Here is a 16,035-nt window from a genome sequence, read left to right on the forward strand (position 1 = left end):
TGTGCAGGCCTTGCCTGTGCACACCATGACATAGCTGCCTGTGGGGCAGAACACTCTGTCACAGCCACCTTCTCCCCCAGCTCCTGGCTGACCCAGCCCCTCAATTGCAAAACCCCTCCTGCAGCCCACGCTGGGGCACAGAGCCTCGGTGCCCAGGGCATCTGTCTGACACCACTGGCACAGGTGGAGGTGAAGGCAGGACACTGTGCAGCCTCCTCACAGCTTCCCTCTCCAGATCCTGTGGCTTCTTTTTTCCCCCCAGAGCCAAGAACATCCCCTGGCCAACATCCACACATGGCTGGGGGCTGTGGGTGGGCTGCACTGTTCCCACTACGAGTTCTGGTGGAAGGGTGAGAAGAGGTGGGGCAGAGAGGGGCTCCCACCCCTCCTTTGCTGCCGCAATGCTCAGCCCCGCTCAGGATCGGCCCAGGATGGGGTGAGGGAGCTTTTACGGACCCTGGTGCTCATCATGCACCTGGAACTACGGTGACCACACGCCCCTCGCTGAGCCGCTCTGGGGTCCCCACACCTGGTGCTGCCCAAAAACGCCCTGCCTGGTCTCCTGAGCCACCCCAGAGCAGGTAGGTCCCCGCTGCCCCCGGGTGCCGGGCCGGTGCCCACCTGCCCGCGCCTACGTGCCGGGGCGGGAGCAGTGCCGGCGCTCGCCCTCGCAGGTGCTGCGGGGGCGCGGGGAGCGCGCCGAGGCTGCGGGTCACAGGAGGCCGCGGCGGCAGAGAACCTGCCAGTTGCTTTGGAAAACAGCAGGAAGAAAAGCAGCTCTCTTGGCAGCCCCGGGCTCTGGTGCCAGCACTGCCTGGGCCCCCGCCAGGCAGCGCAGCCCGCCCCGCAGACGGCAGCTGGGGGTGGCCCAGGTGGGATGGAGCCGGAGGGGGCTTCTCCGGTGGCATGGTACGTGCCCCGACATTGTGCCCAGCACCACCTCTGGTCTGCCTGCCTGCACCCCCATCCCAGCAACAACTGGCATTGCCGGTCTCCGGGTTTCCTAAATGCACCCCAAACTAGGGAGCAGTGTGCCCAGCATGCAGGGAGGGGTACGGATGTCCCAGGGACGTATCCGGTAGCAACACGGCTAGCACTGGGTGGTGGAGGAGCCAAGAGGGTTCTCCTGAGTGAGACCCGATGGTGTGAGAGCCCAAAGCCACTCGCTGCTTTTCTGGAGACTCACTTGGACTTCCCAGGTGCTTCCGTTTCCCCAGGTGCTGTCTCTACACGTCCCCTTTGGGGTTTGGGAGCTGACGGCTCAGCCACTTTCCCAGGGTGACCCCACCTGCCCCCAGGATGAGGCGCTGCCTTTCCAAAAATAAGGAAACTGAGGCATGTCACCTTGCCAGGCCAGCACGCAGAGGAGGCAGGATGCGACGGGGACTGCTGAGGTCTGGGAGAGGTCTGGAAGCAGCACAGGGGGACCCAGCCCTTGGCCAAGGAGATGTCTCCTCATCCTGGGAAGCATCCCACGTCCAGCAGCACCAGAGCCACGTGGCTTCTCAGCCAAACCCCCTGCGGGGCTCCAAGGAAGGGAAATGTTTTATGGAACTGGGGAAAAAAAAAGCTTTGCCAATGGGTCCTGGCGCTGTTAGCTCCTCCACCCTGCCCTGCGTCAGCGCGGGGCCCTGGGGGTGGCGGTCCCCACCATCCCTGCTCCTGGCACATGGCAGGGGCTGCAGTGTCTGAGACCCAGCACTTTGCCCACCCCAGGTTCAGCCTAGGAGCTGTCAGGGTGTGACCCAGGGATGGAGTTTGTTCCCAGGAGCACAGAGGGAAACTGAGGCAGGAGATGTGTTGGGGCTGGCAGCACCATGTTCACTCTGGGGAGGGGGCTCGACCAGAAAGGGTCCCTCCAGCTCCCCCAGGCCAGGCCCAGGGCTCTGAGCCCAGCTTTAGCCCCTGACGCAGTAAGTTTTATTTCCCTCCCAACATATTTTTAGCCCTGCCTGCTTTGTCCTGGCCTTTCTGAGGGAGATTAATTCCCCCCATCATGCACCATTAAAGGTGTAGGGGTGCAGAGAGGTGTCCTCAGCTTCCTCCTCAACCCTCCCCTCCAGGGTTGCCTGCTGGAAGATATACTTGGGGGTATCTCTGCACCCTATGATGGGCAGTGCTGTATTGGGTTTGCGGGGCTCACTCTGCTGAAAATCCAATCCCTGAAGCAAGTCAGTGGTTAAAAATAGCCCTGGCCTTTTGCTGCGGAATTGGCGACCTTGCAAGAGGATCAGCCACCCCGGGGCCCTGGAGGTGAAGAGTTCACGGCCCCCACCACAGCCCCAGGGCCTTTGCTGTGCCATGGATGTGCCAAAGGCTCAGGCCCTCCTCAAGCATCTCATCGGCTCCCTGGGTGCTCAGGACAACCTGCCAGGACCCTCCACAGAGAGATGGAGAAACTGAGGCACGGGGTGGTGCCTGGAGATCAAAGGGGCTGGGCATGGCCCCAAAGGGTCACCTCTGAGCCCGGCCAGGCCCTGCACCCCAAGCACTGAAGGATGGGACTGATTCAACGGGGTGGAAGGGGGATCTTCATCCACTTTCAGCAGCTCAGCAGAGCTTTCCTGAGGAGATTCAAAGGCTGAGCCCGACTGGGTCCTATTTCGGGAGGGTTTTGGATGCCTCCCAAGCGACAGAAGTGGGTGGGGGCTGACCTGCACAAAGGGACTCTGTTCGGGACGCTGGGCTCCGGCGGTGCCCAGTGTGGAGGTTGGTGGCTGTGGCCGGTGCCCTTGTCCCCACGTGATGGGCCAGCAGCCCGGGTTGGGGCAGGGGGCAAGTGCCCTCCCCCCGTGCCAGGTGCTCTTCCCCACCTGGATGTAAACTGAGGCCCCGGGCGGGACTGCCCTTGCCTCCCGGTGCTGCTGTAACCGCTAAGTGACACTGCCATGCCACGGAGACGGCCGTGCCAACCTGCCTCGTGACGTGGGCTCCAACAGCCACCCGCCCTGGGCTACTTGCCCAGGCTGGCCCCAAGCCATTCTCTAGGGGAGTCCAAGGTCCCCCAGTGGGGTTGGGTGCTTTGGGAGCCAATGTCCCTGTCACAGCTCCACGATGGAACAGGAAAAACACCTCGACAGGCCGGATCCCACCAGCTTGATGCCACCGCAGGGCACACGGGGGTACCAGCGCACCAGCACCACTGGCCCTGGCACTGGGGACTGTATCACCTCACCATCCCCCCACTGGCCACCTCAGGGCCTGGGGGTCTCCAGAAGGCTCGTGGGGCCGCGATGCCATGACCAACCTGTGCACATTGCACGCTGCCTGCCACATGCCGAGCTGTGAGCGCCCACGGGCACTGGGAGCAGAGACCCTGGGATGGGGTCTGAGGTCCTCACCAAGGTGATGCTGGGCAAGCTACTGTCCCTGTCCCCGCATGGGACACAGCAGTGGCGGCTCAGCCCCGGCTGCTGCTGGTGACTCCTGTCTCCAACCAATTCCCCACCGCAAGGCAAGGATGCTGGTGAGTGTGTCCCGGTTCCCTCCGGCAGTACCTCAGGATGCGATGCAGTCATCGTTAATGCATCTGGACTCATTTATGGGGATGAGAAAATGTTTCCAGGTTTCCCACAAAGTCCCATTAAGATCCCAGTCCCACTCTATTTTTAGTGCCCTCACCAACAACGCCTTTCCCAGCCACCCTGGCGCTCCAGAGCCCCATGGGGCTGGCGGAGGCACCCTGGGCACACGCCTGCCCGGCTTTGCGGGGAGCTGAGCTGCACACAGACTGGGTGGCTGGAGGGGACAAACCCTGGCCCTGCACTCCCCGACCCAGGCTGCACCCTGGGGCTGGGGGTGCCCCAGCATGGCATTTGCCTGTGAGCAGAGGACAAAATAAACATGGTGGGAAGTCACAAAAAAAGCCACCCCAGGTCACTGCATCAGCGGAGGCTGCAGGATGCCACTCCCCATGGAGGATGGAGAGTGGCTGGGTCTGAGCATCCCTGCAGGTGTAGGGTCACATCCTGCAGCACCAGATTGTCACCTGGCCATGGCCACTGGCTGGCCCAGCCAACCTGTCCATCAGCAACCCCCAGCGCCCTGGCAGCGTCTCCTCCCAGGCTCTCGGTGCAGCTGGCAAGGGCACGAGGATCCTGCCCTCGGCGCTGCGCCCTCCCGGGCTATCTATAGCCATGACCTCAGCGAGAGCCGGGGCAGGACCCGGCTGCACATCGTCCCTTCTTGGCAGGGCCACCGCCTCAGCCCCCACCCGGCACAGAACTGCCGCCAAGCCGAGGCTTTTATCCCGTACGTTTGCTAATCCGACAGGATTCGATGTCAGGGGCTGCCCACGGGAGGCTCACAAAGGCCGTTTCCAGGGGTGCTCAGCCAAGCGATGGAGAACGCCAGCCGGGAAGGGCAGACGGCGGTGCCGGGTGTCACCGCGTTAGGTGACAGGGTCTGACCCCAGGGGCTGGACGGGAGGGAATGTGTGTGACTCGGCTGCGAAGAGGTCGAGCAGGGGACGTCCTTGCGTAGGCAGGGGTGACATGAGGACACCCCGCAGCTGCGCCCCGCAGGCGTCGGGGTCACAGCCTCCCGCAGAGCCGGGGGTCGTGGGGAGGACCTGCTCTGCACCAGCTGCCCCGAGGGAAGCGGGGAAGGGGTGGCCCAGAGGAGGGGAATTTCCCCGGCTTTTTTCTCCAGCAAACTCCTTGGCTTGTGCAATTAGAGAAATTTGTTTAACAAACTCCCGGGGGAGCGGAGCGGGAAGGTGGGGTGGCGCGCGGCCAGGGCGCTGCTCACACAGGCCCGCTCCCTCCCCGCCTGCGCCTTTGATCAGCAGCGCACTGCGCCGGGGGACAGGAGCCGTTCCCTGTGGCCGGGGCCACGATGTGCCGCGGAAGTGCCCCGGACGCTGTGGCCACGCTGCCCGTAGCAGCCCTTTGTCACATGTCCCCTCAGCCGCTGCTTCGCAGCCCCCTCCACTCGTCACCCCCATTTCCCACCTCCCTCGTGCTCGCCGGGGTGGCACGACCCTGGCACCCTGCCATGCTCAGCCTCCAACCTCCCGGGCCGCAGGTGCGCACACGTGTGTGCCCCACCGTGCCCGTGCGCAGCGCAGGCTCCGGGCGCGCACTCGCCCGCTCGCTCCCGCTCTCTTTCTCATGCGATGCCATTTCCATCAAAAACTCTTTACTCGGCACTTTTCCCCTCATTGGTATTCACGCCGCGCGCTCGCTGTCCTGGCGCACAGGTTACTAAAGGAGATTTTGCGGCGCAGCGTGGCGGGGGTCACATTTCAGCCTGCGCCGTCTCGCTTTCCCAAATCGCTGGGCAGCAGCCAGGGACGGCAGGAGGGGGTGCAGGATCCGGCACATCACAGCTCCCGCCAGGCAACCGTGGGACCGAGCGGCCTCGCCGCCTGTGGCAGCGGGGTGAGGCGGGCTGGCGGCGGCGGCTCTGCAGCACACAGTGATGGGTGGCTCCCTGGGGACAGCCACCAGGTCACCGGCTCGTCCTCCCGGCAGCCCCACGTGCCTGTGCAATGTGGGAGCACCTGGAAAAGGGGGTCTGGGCAGAGAGGGGGGCACACACTTGGCGTTGCCAGCACCCGCCAGTACCCAGAAGAGCCCTGAGTGACATGCTCCGTATCCCTGGTGGGACTTCACCCCCAGGATAACATCCTGGGGGGTGGAGGGTGCAGTGGTGCCTCCCTTTTTCAGGGCTAGTTTGGGGAAAAGTGAAATGTCTGGGTGGAAAATCAACATTTCTCTCTCATGGGCTTTTTTTTTTTTTTCCTTTGAAAGCAAAAATATTTCTTGGTTTTTCATGATCAGAAACATGTTGGGGGTTTTTTTGGACAAGAGCCGGTCAAATACCATTTTCCCGTGAAGGGAATGCAGGGGCCCTTTGCAAGGAGAGCAAAAGCCTTCTTAAAAAACAAAATAAACCCCTTGGTTTTAAAAAAAATCCACCTGGCTATGGACTTGAATCAGCTCCCAGGGAAGAGGGGTCAGCAGGAGGGCTGGATCCCAGTGTTTCTGTGCCAGGCAGTGCTGCTGGAGTGGTGGTGGTGGTGGGGAGGGCAACGTCCACAGCAGGCAGCCTGAAGCCCAGACCTGGAGATTTCGCCCAAAATGCTGCTCAGCGCTGGCTGCTGGCCGGGGAAGGAGGATTAATGCGCTTTTAGAGCAGCGGTGAGTTAACCGAGAAATCAATCCTTGGCAGTGGCTGGCCCCAGGTCCCCCAGCGCGTGAGCGCTGCCGCACCTGAGCCACGGGATCCTTTCCCAGCTCCTCTCCAGGACTTGGGAAGCTCCGGGTCTTGGCGGCCGGCGCAGGGCGTTGGGTCCTGGCCAAGCTGGCACAGAGAGCCCGGCCGCGGGGGATGCCTGCCCAGGGCCGACGTGACGGATGGCGAGCTCAGCCGCCCGCCCGGGTGCGAGCCAGGCCCTGGGATGCCCGGGGGTGCCCCTCCCTGCAGCTGGCACATCCCAGGGGTCTGTGTACCCCCCTCACAGGTGAGAGCCCAGCGTGTCTGGCTGCCAGGGCAGGGAGGGCGGCTGAGCTCAGGCTTTTGCCTGCACCAATTTGATGCATTCAAAAGCATCTTGGTACCAAAAATCCATGAGGGTTTGGCACTGGGCACTCCTGGCCCACCGTGAAGGGGTGCCCCACTCAGACTCAGCCCCACCAGCAGCCCTCAGCCATGCCGTGCGGATGTCACCGGTGATGCCACATGATTGTGGCAGGGCTTGGCCCCCACTGATGCCCTGGCTGCTCCCATCGCCTTCGCCACCCTGCCTCGACCTGCCCGGCACACCCCAAGGAGCTGTGGGAGAAATCCTCTCCCCATGAGTCCCTAAGGAGCACATCCCTGCCACCCCAGGGCCCTGCCTACACTTCCTAGCTTGGGTGCAAGGACTGATGGGGACAGCAGCCCCCCAGCCCCCTCCCACAGGCAGCCAGCCCCTTTGGAGATGCTCTGTGTTGGCCCTGCCATTCCTAAGCAGAGGAGCCACAGCACGGCCGGGGGTGGCAGGCAGTGTGCCAGCTTCACAGGGAGGAATTTTACCTCTCCGACAACCCTCCTTCCTCCCCTCCACTGAGGGACTCTGGGGATGATTCCCATCACCATCCCCATCCTGCCACCAAGGGCTTGGCTTGTGGCTAGAACAGGTGCAGGCACAATGGGAGTGAGGGGGAAAATGGGCACCCCTTGGGCTGCAGGGACGTGTCCAGGGGCCAGAAATAGGGATGGCTGGCACAGGCACCATCGGGTAAGGAAGTTGGCTGAGCAGACAGGGCAAGTAGTCCTCGTCCCTGGGGCCATTCCCAGAGAGCCCTGCATGGCAAGGACCTGCCTCCACGACCTCAAAAAGGAGGAGACGCTGACCCTCCCTTTCCCTGTGAGTACCAAATCCCTATTCAGGCCCTCCTCACCATGCACAGCCCTGGGTCAGGACGGATCCCTTGGTGCCACCGGGGCAGTTCTCCCCTGGGCTCTTGAGCTCCCCATTCCAGGGCTCCTCGGGGAGCCGCCTTTCTCTCTTTGCTGTGGCTTGATAAGGGCTGGCTGGGCCGGCCCTTGCCATGGCTCCTCTGCCGAGTGAGCCTTGCCACGCCAGCACTGCCCTAGCCACACTGTCCACGCTACAGCCACCCCTGCAAGGGGGGAAAACCGCCGGGTCAAAACAGGATCAGACTACGGCTCCCAGCATCCATTCCCAGCCCTACCAGGCTCAGGGGAATAGAAAAGCGCCAAAGGGAGCTATTCCCAATTGCTCCAAGAGCTCTAGACAGTGCTCTGGGCTCTGGCAGCTGGGCTTTGTTCAGCAGCCTGCAAAGGCGTGTGCACACCCGCAGCGCTGGGCACGCGGTGGGATCACTCCCTGCCCTGCTACGGAGGGAACTGTGGGCATGAGGGACCTGCACCATGGCCAGGGAGGGAACCGTGGGCAGAGCAAAGCTGCCCAGGGAGGAGAGAAATCGGCAGGTACCTCGAAAAAGGGCAGCTGATTTACTGCACGAGGCCCCAGACAAGTTCAAGGTGATGAGGGGGAGAGCGGCACAGCATGAGTGCCGGCCCGCAGCCCCTCATGCAGCTGGCTTTATCTGGTCTGCCTCCCCGCATGCCGATTCCGGCCCTCAAATCCAGCATCAGAAACCTCACTGAAAACAGGATCTATTTTTCCTGGGTGAGGATTTAAGATGGGCTCAGGCAGGAGCAGTGGGCACGAGCAGCGGGGCAGGACTCGCCAGGGCAGGCGGGCACGGCGTGGCGGGCGCCGCAGGGAAAGCGAGGATCTCCCGAAGGTTGCATTTAAAGAACAGCCTCATTGTTTTTCCCAAACAATACTCAGCAGATGGGAGAATTGAAAGTGTGTTGCAACCTTCCCTCTCTTCCCCCGCCATGCCCAGCTTGCTGCTCCCATCCTTTGGCAGCCGATCTGAGCTCCCGGCTGGAAACCAGTTCTCCGGAGCTACTGGTGGAGGGGGCGAGCACCGGTGCTGAAAAGGCCCAGTACTTTTGGGAAGGGAGCTCACCAAAGGATGCCCCATGAGATGTGCCCAGCAGGCAGCTCCCTGCTCCAGCCATATGACTGCAGCAGCGGTGGCAGCTGAGTGATGTGTGGAGCTCGGCCATGGCTGGGGAGAGGTAGGATCCCCTCGGATGCCTGGAGATGTGGCTGTGACCGTGCCACGTGGCCGCAATGCTTCTGGCAGCCCAGCTCCACCCCCAGGCCCCGAGCTGTGCCCGCTCGCTGGTACCACGGTTTGTGCCAGGCCGGTTTAGCCAGGCACTCCCCGACGCCCCTCGGATCCTGAGCGACCGACTGTGGCACACACACTGCCAGGCCACTCGCTCCCGGTTGGGCAGTGTGGGTGCATGGCCTCTGCCGGCCCCAAATCAGCTCTGCACCCCTAGCACGGAGCCTGGGGAGAGGGAAGACGGTCTCTGACCAGACCCTGGTGGGATGCCTGGCTTCCAATATTGCGGCTGCCGTGGAGGGTGGCGCCCATCTCACTTCATTCCCATCCTGCAAGTATAAGGGTGGGGAGCTGGGGGTGTGCTGGGGGCACTGCCAGGTACCAGGCATGAGCCAGAGGTGTAGGAGCATCACCAGTCTTAAAATTTGCAATACTCCCCTACCAGAAGTATCCCAAGTCTCCCCCCACTGCGGATCCAGGAGCCAAGGATAACCGTTAGGGCTTTGGAAATCCCTTTGGCTTCTCAGCAGCAGCTCCTAGGGGACACATGTGCAGGTCTCTGGCAGGTGCTCAGCTCCAGGGTTATTTTGGAGCCTGGGCAGCCGGACACCCCCCACACCCCGCCCTGCTTCCCCGTGGGCAGGGTGAGGCCTCGTGCGTGGTGGTGGTTCCGGTGCTGCTTCCCTGCTAATCTAGGCAGCTCCCTCTCGACTTCCCGGCCTGTCCCTGAGGGGGGACAGAGGTGAGCTGCGGAAGAGGGAGGAAGTCCCCAAGCAGGGGCACAGAGCTGGGGAGGGCACAAAGCCACCCTCTTGCCTGATGGGAGACACAGCTGAGGCCGCGGCCGGGAGCGTGCCATGGGCGATGCCTTTGCCAGGGCTATTTTGGTGCCGCTGGGTTCTCCAGCTTGGGCCTGCTCTGGCTGGGAAGGGCGCCCGCCTGAGGGGTCCCGCGGTCCCAGCAGCCGTGCCGGGCTCCAGGGGCTGGCAGTGGTGATGGTGGGGAGATGCGCAAAGGCTAAGGCAGGGCGGCTCCCGCGCACGTTCCAATGTATCCACATCACCATCCGCAGCTCCCGAGCCCGGGCGAGCCTGCCCACCGCGCGGGTGGGATGGGAACGGGAACGGCTGGGCTGGCGGCAGGGACCATGGCCGGTCCCATCCGAGCAGGGCTGCGTTGGAGCTGAGGCTATCTCAGGGTGAGGGGGAGGACACCAGAGCCTTCCCTGTGCTCAGGCAGTGGGGCAGAGGATCCGTGGAGGAAAAACCAGCTCCCCTCAGTCAGCCAGGAGGAGTGCTGGGAACAGCATGGGGTGGTGAGCAGGGCTCCAGCCAGCCCCAGCCTGGCCAGCGACCGCACGGCTTCCCACATCACACCAGCACTGTGAGCTGGCAACAACAGGCGCTGCCAACCCAGCACCAGCTGGAGACTGGGAGGGTCAGGAGGTGGTGGGACCCCTGGGAGGGATGTAGTCAGGGTGGGAAAGGTTGGATAGGAAGGAAAGTGAAAAGAAGAAAAAAAAAAGGGGGGGGGGGGAAGAAAAAAAAAAAAAGAGAAAAAAGCAAGAAAGCAAGCAAGCAAGCAAGAAAAAAAAAACAAACAAGGGAAAATAAAAAAGAAAAATAAGAAGGAAAAAAGAAAATGTACAAATAAAAAATAGAAAGAGAAAAAGAAAGAAGAAGAGTTAAAAAAGGAAAGAAAAGGAAAGAAAAGGAAAGAAAGAGAAGTAAATAAGCCAGATTGAGGTGTGACCCTTGCCAAGTCAACCACACGACCAGGAGCACCACCTCAGGGTCATCTGAGCAGCCCTGGTGCTGCCCACCCTGCCTGTGTCCTCACCACCCTCACACTGCTGCAGGGCCGGACCCTGCACTGCCCCCGCACCTCACAGTGCCACGAGGGGACCCCCAGGGATCCTCACGGGCAGCGGAGCCCAAGCCCCGAGGCAGAGCCAGACCCAGCCTGCAGCTCCGCACCGAGGGAGGGGGTTTGGTAGGAGGGAGCCTGGCACGGGCAGGGGGGTCCTGCAGCAGCACCCCCTCCCCACGGCACAGCCCCCGTGGGGTGCAGCACGAGGCCGGGCCCGGAGCGGGCAGTGGCAGCCAGCAGGGAACAGGTTACGAGGCGGGGAAAGCTGCCTGCTCAATAATTAAATAAATATCGGCGATCAATAAGCACAATGCACAGGCAGAGCCGCAGTGGTCGTGCTGTGGGCAAAGAGGGGGTTCCTGGATCTCCCCCCTGTGGCTGTACCAGCTGTTTGGGGGGAGATTTCGGGGACGCCCTGCTTGCCTGCACCGTGGGCCCAGGCACAGCCACCCTGCCGCGTGCCATTGGACCACGGCAGCGTGGCCTGGTGTGACACCAGTGTCCCCACGCACATTTGGGGCTGCCCCTTGTCACCCCGACGGGCACTGGCATCGCCCCTCTCCTCGGATACCAACGGGATGCCCCCCACATCCTGCCGTGCACAGCCCCCCCTGCCCTCTCACCCGCCAGCGCAGCGTGGCATGGCCGGGTGCACGTTGTCCCAAAGTTGGAAGATTTGGAACAAAATGCCTGTGCCCCCCCACCCCTTGTACCCCACCATGTGCAGCTAGACTGAGGGGGGGGAAGGAAAAAGTTTCCCACTACGTAAGAGACAGCACAGCCGAGCCCCAGCCTGCAATGCCGAGCCCCCCCCAGGCTCCCCAAGCCCACCGAGGACCCCCCGCACCCTAGGGTGTCCCCCCCTCACCCCCAAAGCCGGCGGCTTCCCCGCACCACACACCTCTGGGCGCAGCAAACAAAAAATAAAACCCAAACCACAACGCAATCTTCCAACCCCCCACGCCCCAAGTGAAAGTGAAGGCTGAAAAACCCAAAAAGCACCAGAAACACCATAAAAAAACCCTGCAAAAGGCGAGGGAGTGGGACAAGAGGGGAACGCGGCTCCTCTGAGCAGCCCTGCACGGCCCCAACCCGCCTTTCTCTGTTATGATTATTTTTAGGGAGGGGGGTGTTGCATTTTCTTGTTTTGCGTTTTGGGTTTTTTTTGTTGGTTTTTTTTTTGGTTTGTTTTTTTTTTTTTTTTTTGTATTGCAACTGTTAAGGTCTGTTGCAGCAAAAGGAGCAAATTCAGGGGGGGACGGACGCGGGGGGGTCCCGGTTACCTGGGTCAGGCAGAGAGGAGACGAATACATCCCGAGCCGTGCTGGGAAAGTGCCTAATTGCAGGGCTGAGACTCGAGGCGTAAAAGTTACTGAGTCATTTCGGAGGCTGGAGCAGTCCGGGCGTTTTTTCTCTCTCTCTCCTCCGGAGCGGCTCTGCGGGGCCCGGGGGGGGGCAGCCGGGCACGGGGGGGCGGCCCCGCGGGAGGGGGGGCCGAGGAGGAAATAAAAAGATTCCAACTTCCACCCCTCCGCGAAAAAAAAAAAAAAATTTAAAAAACCAAAAGGAAAATAAACCAACCCTTAAAAAAAAAAAAAGAGGCAAAATTCTCCCCCCCCCTTGAAAAATAAAGCGCTTTTTTGTTGTTGTTTGTTTGGGGGTTTTGGAAAGGCGGTTTAAAGAGGCAGAAGGGTCATCCTCGCCCCGGGGAGGGTCGGAGGTCCGCACCCAGCCTGCAGGCACGGGCGGCGGGGAAGTTAGAAGGGAAGCGGCTCCATCCGAGACCCGGGCAGCGGAGAGAGAGAGGAAAGAAAGAATGAGAAAATGAAAAAAAAAAAAAAAAAAAAAAAAAAAAAGACAAAAAAAAAAAAAGAGCGAGGAATGAAGTGACGTTATGAAAAAAGCCCATCCCAAAATATTACATCCCATTTAAAGATGTAGGAACCCCCTTTGGCTCGCAGGGCCGAGGCGCTGCAGGGCGGGGGGGGGGGCGCGGGGGAGGGACGGGGCCCCCGCGGGACGGCGAATCCCCCTCGCCCCGGCGCGGCCAGCGACGTGCGCCCGGCTTTCCGTGTTTAGGGGGTCTTTTTTCTTTCTTTTTTTATTATTATTTTTTTTTTTTAACTAAACGGAGGCAATCCGGCTATGGGAGAGAAAAAAAATCCTGCAGATTCATGTGCAACTTCTGGGCAGCAGCCCCGGCGCGGGGGGTTGGTAGTGGCGTTACTGCCCTCACCCAGCCCCGGTGCGGAGGGGCCGCCCCGCCGACCCCGCGCTGCCCCCGCCGCATCCCGCTCATCCCGCGGAGACGCTTATCCCCCCCTCCACGCGTTATTTAACCACCGGCAGCATCACGGTGCCACGGGAGGAGAAAGCGCCACGGGCAGCCCCGCGGCCCCCCCCGTCCCGGGGAGCCCCGCAACCACCCCCGCACAAAGGGAGCAGGCGATGAAAAAAGCGGAGCCTGCGCCCGGCAAACTCCGAACCGCAAGTTCTCACTCCGCGAGCCCCCGGCCCTGGCAGATCGCGGGCGCTAATGACGCTAATTACAGAGCGCGCGGGGAGCGCCACGGGCGGAACACAAAGGGGATCCCCGGGCACCTCCCGGGCCGGGGGGGCCGCGCCCCGCTCGCCTCCCGCAGCCGGGGTCGCCGCTCCTTTCAGGGACCTGACCCGCAGCGCGGGCGCTCACGGCGCGGGACCGCGGCTCCAGCGCTGTCTGTCTCCCCCCAAAAATAAGAAAACCGCCTTTTTTTTTTTTTTTTCTTTTTCCTCTGCGGGGACGAGCCCTCGCAGCGCCTCTCCCCGCACAACTGATTTTCACTCTTAACTTCTGCCAGCCCCCGCGGCCCATCCCCGCGCGGGGCTGGGGTTCACCCCGAACGCTCCCCCCGCAGGGACATCCCCGTCCCCGCGGGATGCGGCGGCTCCGCGCAAACTTGGCCGGGCGGGCCCGCTCCCCGCATCTTTCCGTGTCGCCGCGCTTCCCCGTGGCCTGGCAGGAGGAGAAGCGGGCGAAGCCCCGCACAGCGGGGCCGGGGGAAATGTTTTTATTCTCCCATCGAGGACGGTGATTCCCCTCTCCCACCCCGGTACAGGCAGGGCGGCCCCGCGCAGCACGGATTTGAGCGCGACCCTCCCGGGCGTCACTTCCAAGTTCAAGTCGGTGCGGCTGGCGGCCTCTCCGCCCCTTTTTTAGCGGCCATTTTCAGCTCCATCCAGCCCTCCGCTGCCTGCGGAGGCTCCCCCCGCGCCGTGCCGCGACCTCCCCGCCGGGCGGCTCCCGCCGCCGCCTCCGCCCCCCGGTACCGCGGGGCGGGTGGGCAGGGGGAGGAGAGACGGCGGCAGCTCCCCCCGCCCGCCCCCGCCGCCCCGCGCCCCCCCGCCCCGACACCGTATTAAACTCTCCCCGCCGCCCCCTCCCCGACAGCAACTTTTGCTCGTGGGGGCACCCGCAAACGCGCGCACACGGGGGGGTGAGGGGAGAGGGGGAAGTAGAAGAGAAAACGAAAGTGTCATGGGACCTACCATCGCCAAGTGCAATTAACGGGCTCCAAGTTGCTGCGAAGCGCAAAGCAAAGAGGATGGATGGGCTGGTTTGGGATTTTGGTCTAAAACGTGTGTTTTCCACCGCGCCGAAAGAGGAGGAAAAAAACCGCTGCCCCGCGAAAGAATAAAAAAAAAAATTAAAAACCCAATAATAATAACAATGATGGTAATTATAGTAAAAGTCCTCCGAGGCCAGCGGCACGGCACGGTGTCCCCCGCGGGCGGTCACCCTCGCTCCGGCTCCGTCGCGCTGCCGGGGGCCATGCTCCGGGCGGGGGGCCGGGCTGCGGGGCGGGGGGCGCGGGGCGGCGGGAGCGCGGAGCCCGAGCCCGGCCCGGCCTGATGCGCTGTGGGGGTGGCGGGGCTGGGGGATGGCGGGGGGGGGATGCGATGGGTATTTTTGGAAGGCAAGCAAAAAAATTTTTTTTTCTAAAAATTAAAAAAAAAAATTTAAAAAATTAAAAATAAAGCCCGGGAGCGGGGCGGGCGGGCGGCGCCTACGGCAGAGCAGCGCGGGCATCCCCCCCGCGCCCCCCCGGCGCAGCCCCACTCCGGCCGGGCACGGCTCCTCCTCGCAGCCCGCAGCGCCCCGGCTCCATCGCCGCCGCCCCCGCCTCCTCCTCCTCCTCTGCCTCCTCCCCTCGCCCGGGGCACCGGCGGCGTTGCGGCGGGGACGCTCCCGGTGCGGGGGCGGGGAGGGAGGAGGAGGAGGAGGGAGAGAAGGAGGTGGAGGAGGAAGAGGAAGGCTCCGGCCCCGCTCGCCCGGCAGCGCGACAGTGGCCCCCGGATGGTGCGGGTAGGTGGCGGGGGCTGCGGCGCGGCCCCCCCGGGGCCGGCTGGCTGCGGGGCCGCCCCTCCGGCCCTGCCCGGCGCGGGGGGGCGGGGGGGGCGCGGCCCCGGTGCGGAGCTACCGCAGCGCGGGGAGGAGCCGCGGGCAGCGCCGGGCCGACCGCCCCCGCCCCGGGCATCCCCCGGACACCCCCGCTCGGCCCTGGCCGCCAGCCCCCAGCCCGGGCATCCCCCGGGCACGCACGGCAGCGGCTCCGCGCCGCGGACACTCGCCCTCATCCCCGGCACACGGACACGACTCAGCACCCCCGGTGCGGGCGCTCCCCCTGGTCACCCCAGTCCCGCTGATGCGGACAGCCTGTGGTCGCCCCGGGTGCGGACACCTCGGTGGTCACTCCCCGTCACCCCTGTTCCCGGAGGCAGGAGCCTCCCCATGTCACCCCCTGCCACCCCCGGGTGCGGACACCTGCCCCGGTCACCCTCTGTGCCACCCCCCTGTCGCTGGGGGCAGACAGCCCCCGGCCGGTGTCCCCCCGACTCCAGCTGGAGCATCCTCCCTCCCTGCCCCTCCATCCCCTCCGGGGCTCCCCGCTCATCCCTGTCCCCCCCTGCTCCCGTGTTCTCCCCAGCCTTTCCTTCACCCCTTCCCCAGGAACAGCCCCGGATTCTCCCCGTTGAAGCCACAGGCTGCTTTGCGGCCGGGGCTGGCTGGGCTGGGGGCTTTGCCCCCTCCCCAGTCCCACTCAAAAGTTGGCAGCATCGCGGGCACCAGATTTGGTCCGGAAGTGGCGAAGGGCTTGGGGGGGGGAAGTGATTCCCTCATTTCTATCGACCCCTTTTGTGTCTGGACCTGGATTTTTAACCCTTGTTATCGAGTAATCCTTTAATCTCTTAATCCTTTCAAATAACCATATTTTTCTATAGGAAGGCAACAAAAATTAGATATTTTTTCAGTTTACTGAGGGCCGAAGCGTGCATCGTGTCCCTGGATTTTTTGGCACGCTCCGTAGTCCTGAACAAACAGGAACATAATCTCCGTCTGCCTTGAGCTCAAATGGTTTCATTGTGATAAATAATATGCTAAATAAATTATTATATTTTAAAAAAATAAAATTAAAGCAAACTACTCAGTCTTTTCACTAGTTTTTATTCCATAATTTTCTCCCTCTTT

At 62.6% G+C, this 16,035-nt stretch overlaps 1 protein-coding gene across 5 annotated transcripts in view; it reads right to left on the reverse strand.

The window, feature by feature from the left end:
* NFIC (nuclear factor I C) overlaps positions 1-14,325 on the reverse strand; it is a 40,625-nt gene extending 26,300 nt beyond the window's left edge. For 2 of the 5 annotated variants that reach the window (XM_063403105.1, XM_063403104.1), the window contains exon 1: positions 11,810-11,979. In XM_063403105.1, coding sequence (XP_063259175.1) covers positions 11,810-11,839 — 30 coding nt within the window. In that variant the 5' untranslated portion in view covers positions 11,840-11,979. Of the gene's footprint in view, positions 1-11,809; positions 11,982-14,054 lie in introns of those variants that run through there. The other 3 variants (XM_063403102.1, XM_063403103.1, XM_063403101.1) reach the window with 3 other exon arrangements.
* Positions 14,326-16,035: the final 1,710 nt, after the last annotated feature.

Source organism: Prinia subflava, chromosome 8 (assembly GCF_021018805.1).
Source record: "Prinia subflava isolate CZ2003 ecotype Zambia chromosome 8, Cam_Psub_1.2, whole genome shotgun sequence".
Classification (NCBI taxonomy): Eukaryota; Metazoa; Chordata; class Aves; order Passeriformes; family Cisticolidae; genus Prinia; species Prinia subflava.